Genomic DNA, 9,596 nt, shown 5'->3' on the forward strand with positions numbered 1-9,596 from the left:
AGACTTTCGGAGGTGCAGGTGGATGAGTTGATATGGGGTGCGGGCGTTCACATGGATAGAGGTCGGAGAGAGGGCTGGCAGTGTAGACGACGACTAGCTTTTCGTTTCAGTCCTATTTTAGTTTTATTGGTTTTGTTTTCTGGTTTTGGTTCATCTCCCTCCGCTGTTAAGGTTTTTCTGGCTCTCAGTTTTGGTGGGCACGGTTGGGGTCCGCTGGGTGGTGGCGTTGGGCTGGTTCTGAACCAAGCCGTGCTACCTCTGCAAAAGAGACCCACAGTGTAATCAAATCGTGAAGGAGTAGGAGAAGGAGGGCGGCGAAAATGATAGAGATGAAACCCTAACGGGCTTCCCACTTGCAAATAGGCTGGACTTTCTTTTGATTGAGCTTGGGCCCAGGGTGTTTTTCTTTTGAGTGTTTTTATGTATTTTGGTTTATATAGTTTATTTTTAGGTAGTGTTTAGAAACAGTCTCTAAGGCCTAGGGTCTGTAGAGTTTGTACTCTACTCTTAGGGAGGGGGAGTTGTGTAAGCTGTCTTAGACGGTGATCTAAAACAGAGGTTTGTCTCTCAGACTGCTAGTCTAGAGGGCTGTTTCTTAGACGATTTAGTCTAGAGAAGTTGGATAAGACCATGTCAACTACAAAGAAATTTGTGGGTTGAGGAGCGAGTAAATATTATAATTTGGCTTACATTTTTCAAGTAAGGAGTTGTAATTATCCGTTTTATGAATGAATGAAATATTGTTTCACTGTCAAAATAAAAAATAAAAAATCTTAGATTACCATTTCATTGAATTTTACCGTCCTTCGGGGGACTCTCAATCGGGCCAACCACACCTTTGGTTCAATTTATAAGCAATGATAATAAGGGCCCAAGAGAAAAAAGCCCATAAGGATTATGTCGTACTCGGGCCTAGAAAGATGTTGAGGGTGTAAATTGCGTCTCCTTTCAGTTCAAGAAGTTGGATGGGTCTCTATGTATTCGGCTATTTTCCTTTCTTTTGGGCCGAATGACACTTGGATGGATGGAGGAGGAGTAAGGCAGTTTGGGAACCAAAGGGCAGGCAGGGCTTTGTGAAACACAAGTCTGCAATTTTGCTAGCATCTTCGCTTCGGATGTTTAAAAAATAAAAATAAAAGGATTAATTTTATTTTATCCCTCAAACTTTCACGTAATTTACAATATATCCTTCAAATTAATAATTTCATTATAATAGACCTGCTAATTTTCTAAACTTATTAATCCCTCCTTCCATCTACCACAACGTCAAATGTAACAAAAAGTGCCTTCACGTATTGCTCATGTGCGAACATTCACTATAAAAACGAAAACATAAGTTTAGTCCTTGCTAGGATTGTGAAAGTAGACCTTGCGAGCATGGAAGCAATGGCATCAAAGCTTCGATTCTACATTGATCTTTCTTTCAGATACTTAACTTCTTGTCTTTGCCAAAAAATCTTATGTTGATGCTCGGAAACCAATGTTTCATTTTCCTTGCACTTCAACGATTTATTTAGCCCACTTTCCATGATAGAAATCTCTTATATTTCTTGATGTAGCGTGCACATGACGGTGATATATCTATCCATCTTCTTGATTCTAGTTTTAATTTCTTTCAAGCTCAGAACCCAACCATGGGGCCTAGGGGTCGTGACCGAGTTGGTGAACTCATAGAACAAGCGCTCAAAGCACCAGACACTTAGGTCCTCACATTTTGAGCATATTCTGGTTACTGACTTTGCCATAAGTTTGAGACTCTCCGCCAACTCCGCACATGCGAGGCCAAGGAGGAAAGTCTCGTTGTCAAAGTCAGTCTTGTGCAGAGGTGGACTATGTTCTTGTCTGGGTGGGGTTGCGATAGGTGGAGTAGCATGGACATGAGGCCAGTGATCTCGAAGGCCAACACATCGACGTTGGACTTCTTTATCAGTTTTGGGTTTGGGGCGGTGGGTCACACCACTTCAAAACTGTGAGATTTCGTCGTCTTTACCTTAATAAGCCAAATTTCAAATACTATGATTATATTGTATATGTTATATATAGCAAATATTTACAAGTGAAAAAAAGTAGAAAATCAAACTTAATTTGCAAAGAAGAATTTAAGAAGATAAGGTAGAAGCTGACCGTGTGGTTTTCTTGTGGCTTTGTGAGGGAGTAGAGATTAGATAATCCAAGAGTTGGATCTAATTGCAGAACCACGGATAAGTTTTGAATGTTATGCAAGTAAACATTACATGGAGGCACTTTCCATTGCATTTGACGTTGTTGGCATACGGAAGGATGGAATTGATAAATTTTAAATGTTAGCGAGTCCACTATAACGAAATTATTAGTTTGGAGTCACAATTTGAATTTTTCCGATGGTGATTCGAGGTAGGTGTTCCTGCTTATCAATTTTTAATGGTTGATACATAGTCGAATGATATTGCTGACATAATTTTTATGATATTTTATCCCATTTTTTCGATGGCTATTTTACATAATTTAGTTAATATGGCTGGTCTGACGCCATGTCAATGCCTAGGTTGCTTTTAGCAGCCCACAATTCGAATAGGTAGCTTGTGGCACAACCCCTAGATTAAAATCAGCATGATGTGTTGTATGCGCCCTTAGAGTAAAATATATTAAAAATGAAAAAATTCTAGGCTAAACTTCATAAAAATAATTTTTTAAACTGATTTATGTGATTTAATATAATAATTTGTCAGATTATAAAATAAATGTAACGAATGAAATAAAGTCATATCAATTTATAAAATTATTTTCATATAATTCTATCCAAATTCGTATTTATTAGACAGTCGAGAAATACGGACACGTTATTCTATTAGAAGATGGTATGTTGAATAACATAGCACCATCCTTTAATTAGACAAGAGTACAATGTCACCAAGCCATCTATTCCATGATTCATCATCAGGAAGGACAGGGCAGACTAAATAGGAGTGGTCTCAACGGCAGCTAGTAGCGACGCTAGAGATTATATTTTCTTTCTGGTCCAAATCTAATTAGCTTTGGATTAATCATGACGCAGACCAACCAATAGATTCTCTATGCATATTAAACACTTGGTCATTGTCATCAAAAGCCAAGAAAAAGAAAACAAATATCTCATCCGAGCTTACCATGATCCCCTTCCCCCAACACACAACCCCACCGCGCCCCCCTCTTCCCAACTTCCTAGCTTCCTGACTTTTCCTCAAAAAAGTATTCAAAAGCAATCCCCACCCAAATGAAAATATGACCAAATTCCACAACATGGTATTTCCAACCAGAATTACATGAAAATAAAACAACAAAAGCAACAACATCTGAGCAAAAACTAGTAAAACTGGGCATTGAAATTGTGAAACTTTTCCAGAGAAGCATGTATACTTCTCGTCCTTATTACCCATTGGTTTTTTTTGTTTTTTTTTTTTTTCCTTTTCTACTCGGACCTGTTTGCGTACCTCTCCACCTTTGCATCATTGAGATTAATCCCCACCATAGCTTCGCCCAAACCGCAGCTCACATCCGCCAGCACATCTGGGTCGCTGTAATGAGTCACCGCCTGCACGATGGCCCGGGCTCGCCTTGCCGGGTCCCCGCTCTTGAACACCCCAGAGCCCACGAACACGCCGTCACAGCCCAGCTGCATCATCAGTGCGGCGTCGGCTGGGGTCGCCACTCCGCCAGCTGCGAATTGAACGACGGGCAGCCTCCCGAGTTGCTTGGTCTGCATCACCAGGTCGTACGGCGCCGCGATCTTCTTGGCGAAGGTGAAGACCTCGTCGTCGTCCATGTTCCTCAGCACCCTGATGTCGCCCATTACCGAGCGCACGTGCCTGACGGCCTCGATCACGTTTCCGGTTCCGGCCTCACCCTTTGTGCGAATCATCGCCGCGCCCTCTCGGATCCTCCGTAGGGCCTCGCCGAGGTTCCGGCAGCCACACACGAAGGGGATGCGGAAGTTGTGCTTGTTGATGTGGTTTTCCTCGTCGGCCGGTGTCAGCACCTCGGACTCGTCCACATAGTCAATCCCAATAGCCTCCAGGATCTGGGCCTCCACAAAATGCCCGATGCGGGCCTTGGCCATAACCGGGATGGTCACAGCCTGCTTAATCTCCTTGATCAACTGGGGGTCGCTCATGCGAGCCACCCCACCCTGGGCTCTGATATCCGCCGGAACACGCTCCAGTGCCATGACTGCACAAGCGCCGGCCTCCTCGGCAACCCGGGCCTGCTCAGCGTTCACAACGTCCATGATGACCCCGCCGCGGAGCATCTGAGCCAGACCCACCTTGACAGAGAAGGGAGATGATTTCTTCGCCGTCTCGTATATTGCTCCATTACCGTAAACGGTGACAACTCCGGTGTCAGCCATGCGGATGAATAGAAAGAAAGAAACTAATATGGGGAGGGAAAGAGAGATTGAAAGAATGAGGCGGTGGGAAGATAGAAGGTGGGGGTAGGAGTATATATTGTAGAGGAGGGGCTGGGAGGAGGACGAGGATTCGGCTAGGGATTTTTTGAGCTTTTATTTATGTATGGTTAAGGAATAACAGTGCTTTTATGGTATGGAAGGAAAGACGTGTCTGACACGTACTCCTTTGCTTTCTTTTTTTTTTTTTCAGCAGACCAGGAAAATGTTTTGACACAACTTGAGAAAGTTTGGATCATTCCCTGTCATTTTCTGTCTATTTAGTCTTTAATTCAAACTAAAAATAATGAAATATACATACAAAACTTTCATTTGTATTTTATATTCTTAATTGATTCTAAGTTAAGATGTGGTTTGGAAAATTGTATTTTATAATCTTATGAATTGTAACGAAATGATTTAAATTAAAATCAAACTTTAAAAATTGAGAGATAAAATATTGAATAAAAATATGATAAATAATTATTTAATAAAATATTATTTAATAATAATAAATAGATAACATCTTATATAATGAAATGAAAATACGATAATAGTATGATATATAGAATTTTTTTATTGCTCGTGTTATCCATTCTTTAGAGTTTAATGCAAAGTGGGGCAAGAAAAAGAAGGGAAAAAAAACAAAAAAAAAAAAAAAATTAGAAGAGAAGGAGAAAGACAATTTGCCATGTGAACTAAGAAAAGCTTAGAAAATTGTATGTGCGAAGGAAGTCAGAAGCAGGAGGAAAGCCGCTCGTTTCAGATTTCCCGATTGGCTTCCACGCACTCTGCCCAGTTAAGGACAAAAAGAAGTAAGATTGTCCAACTTTCAACCCAAGGCTGCTCAGCAAGAAAAGAATAAGAAAGTGGAATGTGTAACCAATCATATTAATAAAATGTGTAAAAAAAATATATAAAAATAACTATATATATAATTTTTTAAAAAGATTAACCCACTAGGCTGAGAATTATTTTCTGTTTGGCCATTGAGAATGGTTCCTCGTGTGTATTTTTCACTTTCATAGTCTCCTAAATCATTTTGTTTTCTTTTTCCTTTCCTTTTAACTAATAATTGTTTCTTGATGAATAAGCAAATACATTAAATATCGAGTAATATATATTATACAATATACAAAAAGAGGAATGAGGTCCAACAGTAATGAATCATTCCATAGCCATCAAAATAGTGCAAAGACAAAAGGTAAAAGGAAAGTGAAAAAATGGAATTTAATTGGGACCACAAGAGTGGTCTTGATCCCATAACTTTTTGGCTTTGAATTATCATGCATTATCAAGAAAGAAGGTCGTTTCTACAAAGAATCTTCACACCATCTTTGCTAACAAAAGTATATCTGAACTTCATTTTATTCACGAAAACAACAGGAAATATGGCCTTGATTCTATGAAATTTGGACCTGGAGAGGTTGGAATTGGACCTACAACTATAAGAGACTACAAAATTTAATTTTCCTTCATAACCACAATGCCAGCTGTCCTAGTTTGAACGTCTCTGTGCTTTCAGCTTCTTCATGTCTTCCACATCCTTGATAATTTTCTTTTTCTGTTGTATCAAGCTCTTGATGAGATTACTATCGGCAGGCTGAAGGGTGCATGGTGGTTCTTTTGAAGGCAAGACAGTTGATTGTTCCAGGGATTCCCTCTGCTTGCCATCCGCAAAGCAAATCAGGGACTCCGGACACAGTTCTTGAGCAGAAGAAGGTGGGACTGGCCTGAAGTGCTGCAGCTTTGAGTACTCCGTAATGAGGTGAAACATGTAATCATAGACCCTATCCATACTCAAGGTTTCCATCAATTTCTGCCCTTCTTTTCCTATTGCCTTAGCCTGATCAGCCATGTTTATATACATATACCAAACAATTATGAAGTATTAGAAATCTCTCTGTCATTAACCTTCAAATCTCAAGTTATTAGCAGAAATAATAGGAATAGAACATAAATACGTAAGCCAATCTAAACTAACTAATGAAAAAATATTAATAATATGCAATTTGAGTTCAAACAGCACTTGAGTTGCTATAGGATCGTTACTTTTTCGTTCAATACACCTAAAAGGAGCTGCATTTTCTACTTACAAAAAAATAGAAATTTTTTTTTTTTTTTTTTTTGGTTTTTCTTCGTGGTACACGCTGAAGCTTGAGATAACTGCATTCTTAAGACACAAGCAGCACTAACAACTTCTATACAATAACTACTATTACTACTACTAGCATTGCTGTTAATACCGTCAACCTACTGGGAAATATAAGCTGGAATCCAAATAAAATCAGAAATATATATAAGCAACCTCCCAGAATACTCAGAAATGGCGAAACCAGCTTTTAGGGAAGCAAATTGAATGACAAGAACATAATAGAATATTTTGCGAAAACATACCTCAGATGGGTGTTTATTACCCCAATCAACAGCATGCTTTAATGAGGGGCATAAATCATTTACAGAGACAGGCCAATAGTTTTTCTTGGGAATGAGACCCCGACTGAAGAAATCTTCATAATCTGGGGATATTATTAGTGCAAGAGAACCACATGATAGAATGTACTTCAAGCTCACGGACCAAGCGTAGCCTTCCGCATAAATTTTATACCTGCAGAAGAAGGGAAAGGGAAAAGGGGAACATAATGATCGGCTGCAAGATGATACACATCCTATCGGAGTAAAATTTGACAACAGAACAGATTATCCTAAGCGAGCATCCCCAAGAACAATCCTAGCCGAACCCTTAACACCCCAAATGAGGAGTTTCTTTAATGGATACAACTGTTATATAGCTCTATCCTCAAAAAACTCCATGGATCTTAGGATGAAGCTAGTCAGGTCCACGCATCACTAAGGCATTCTGTGATAAACATAATCCATCCAACTTAAGGATGGTTAGTGTTCTTTGCGAGTTTATAGTGGCTTTCAAAATGTGTAAGGCTTGGTGGCTCAATGCTCATCAAGATGTCAATCTTGGTCATGTACGATGTTCATAGAGAAAAACAATGTATTTTGAAAGCCATCCTTCATAATTCACCAGACCATTGTGTCTGGCTTTGTTATTTCCTGTTACAATAAGTTATACAAAGAGCTGATCTATTTTCTTCAACCACCTAGATTAGTCTTATATGCACGTGTGACTTTACTACGAGAAGTACTTACTGGTAATTACACTGATTTGATAGTTTGGATTGCTCGTAACCAATTCGTGCTTCTTCTTCCCAATCCTGAAATGCATAGTAACAAGATAGACAACATCAAGAAAAGAAAAAAATAAAATAAAACTTCTAGGTACTTAGTCCATCACATCTCCATGTTTTAACACGAAAAGATCATCAACATGGTAACTCCAACTCCACCTGACGCATGATTTGCACTCCCCACATCGTAGAGTGATTACAATTCTGTAATTCTACACGGACAGGAGACCCAACATCAGGATTTCCTTTCCAATATGCTCGGGGAGACTTCTTCGACCAACTTGTACGTTGAGAACCTTGTTTAATGTCTCGGAACTCCTCATCCCAGGGCCTTAAATTTGTCTCTGGCCTGTACAAGAACTATTCGCATGTAACACTGATGGCAAATCCAATCACGGCCACATATTAAGGTAATTTTAAAATGGACAAGGCAACGATAGCAAGAGGATTCATAGGCTCGGGCGTAACAAGAAAATTAAACTAGTGGGCATACATGTTTCATACAGTTATAGTTGTACAATAATATTATTCAACCAAGGACCGTAATAAAGCCATATTTTTTACGTTGAAGAATAAATAAAAACAAAATAATGAGTTAAACCAAAATAATAAAAGAAGCAAAAATTAATCCTTTTCCATTTTCTTTCAAATACTTACCAACCCCAAAAAGACCAATCAGGAAACGGGATGTCGTAGTGATCCTCATTGGTGCAATAACGAAACAGCGGCAGCGGCATGGATTCGTGCTCAGTCACGTTGATACGAGGCCTATCCATGCAATCAAACATCATATCGACATCAGGTACCATCCCAGGATGCCTCTTGAGTAGCTGCAACAACCCCCATATCGTAAACATCATTCGGCTCTGCACGCACGTATAATACAAATCCACGTACAGCTTCCCCGAAACGATCACGATCCGGAAAGCCGCAAATTTCTGGGACTCGGCCAAATGGGCTGGAGAAATCCCCGTCTTAGCCCAGGGTTCCAGGTCGTGGTGGATCCACCGAAAGAAAGCCGGGCATTTCTTGCTCGGTTGAGAGGGATGAGTCCGGTGTCGTTCGGGGATGGTGTTGGTGTCGGTGCCCGAGTGGCAAGCAAGGTAAGAGCAGTGGATGATTTTGTAAGCTCGGGCTTGCCGAGATTGTTCGCTGAAGGTCTTGGGTGGGAAGAGGTGCCACGGCGTGGGCTCTAAATTGTGGCCCGCGACGGTTTTCGTTTGGGAAGCGAAGTCGTCCACCTATTTGATCAAGTCACAGGAACATGAATCGGTGTCAGCAAATATAAAACAAGAAGTAGAGAACGTGTAATGCCGCGAAGATAAACGTCAAGAATAAAAAACAAAACAACGACCTTATAGAGGAGAAGGGCGGTGATGGAGAAGGCAGCCAAAGCACTGACGCAAGGGAGGAGATGGGAGGGCTTGCGAGCTTTGTTCTTCGGAGACAATCCCATGGCTACGGCTGATATGCCATCTGCATTTGCGTCTCTTCATCTCTTTCTATATTGTTTCCGTCATTCACACTTGCATATCTCGATCTCCTCAGGAAACGCTGAATCTGGACTCGATCAAAACAACTTTCCATCAAGCAGTTGGATGCCTCCTAGAAATTGGATGCTATGTGGCCCCAACTTTTATATGACATGGAATTTTTCTTAAAAAAATAAAAAAACCATAGCTGAACTTTCGTACATAGTTGCTTATAACAAATTTTATATATTTTTTATCAAAAATTCTATGTGTAGTCATTTTTGTATATTTTTTTGTGCACTCCAGTGATATAATTAGTTGGATATTAAAAAAAAATTAATCCAGCCAATTATATCAGTGGAGTGCGCAAAGATTACGTAAAATTGACTGTATATAATATTGCTCATTTTTTATACACTTCACTTTTAACTAAAAATGAAATAACCAATTATATTATTACAGTATAAAAAATTCTATTTATAGTTCTTACTTGAGGATTGTATGTATAAATCTTTTATTAAAAGA

The 9,596-nt window shown here is 39.7% G+C and overlaps 2 protein-coding genes across 2 annotated transcripts; both read right to left on the reverse strand.

The window, feature by feature from the left end:
* Nucleotides 1–3,241: 3,241 nt before the first annotated feature.
* Nucleotides 3,242–4,521, reverse strand: LOC122294849 (probable pyridoxal 5'-phosphate synthase subunit PDX1). Its single transcript, XM_043103838.1, has one exon. The coding sequence runs from the start codon at nt 4,361–4,363 to the stop codon at nt 3,428–3,430; it is 936 nt and encodes a 311-aa protein (XP_042959772.1). The 5' UTR covers nt 4,364–4,521; the 3' UTR covers nt 3,242–3,427.
* Nucleotides 4,522–5,604: 1,083 nt separating this feature from the next.
* On the reverse strand, nt 5,605–9,204 carry LOC122294027 (protein O-glucosyltransferase 1-like). Its single transcript, XM_043102494.1, has 6 exons — nt 8,954–9,204; nt 8,257–8,840; nt 7,759–7,948; nt 7,562–7,626; nt 6,797–7,007; nt 5,605–6,245 (listed from the first exon to the last, which is right to left on the reverse strand). Exons 1-6 carry the CDS (start codon nt 9,053–9,055, stop codon nt 5,898–5,900), a joined length of 1,500 nt encoding a protein of 499 aa, XP_042958428.1. The 5' UTR covers nt 9,056–9,204; the 3' UTR covers nt 5,605–5,897.
* Between the last annotated feature and the right edge of the window lie 392 nt (nt 9,205–9,596).

This window comes from Carya illinoinensis, chromosome 14 (genome assembly GCF_018687715.1).
Source record: "Carya illinoinensis cultivar Pawnee chromosome 14, C.illinoinensisPawnee_v1, whole genome shotgun sequence".
In the NCBI taxonomy this organism is placed as follows: Eukaryota; Viridiplantae; Streptophyta; class Magnoliopsida; order Fagales; family Juglandaceae; genus Carya; species Carya illinoinensis.

Coding starts and splice junctions, on each gene's coding strand:
- LOC122294849 (XM_043103838.1), bottom strand. CDS start 4,363: ATGGCTGACACCGGAGTTGTCACCGTTTACGGTAATGGAGCAATATAC.
- LOC122294027 (XM_043102494.1), bottom strand. CDS start 9,055: ATGGGATTGTCTCCGAAGAACAAAGCTCGCAAGCCCTCCCATCTCCTC. Junction 7,949..8,256: donor GATTGGTCTTTTTGGGGTTG/GTAAGTATTTGA, acceptor GTTCTTGTACAG/GCCAGAGACAAATTTAAGGC. Junction 7,008..7,561: donor TCAAATCAGTGTAATTACCA/GTAAGTACTTCT, acceptor CTTCTTCTGCAG/GTATAAAATTTATGCGGAAG.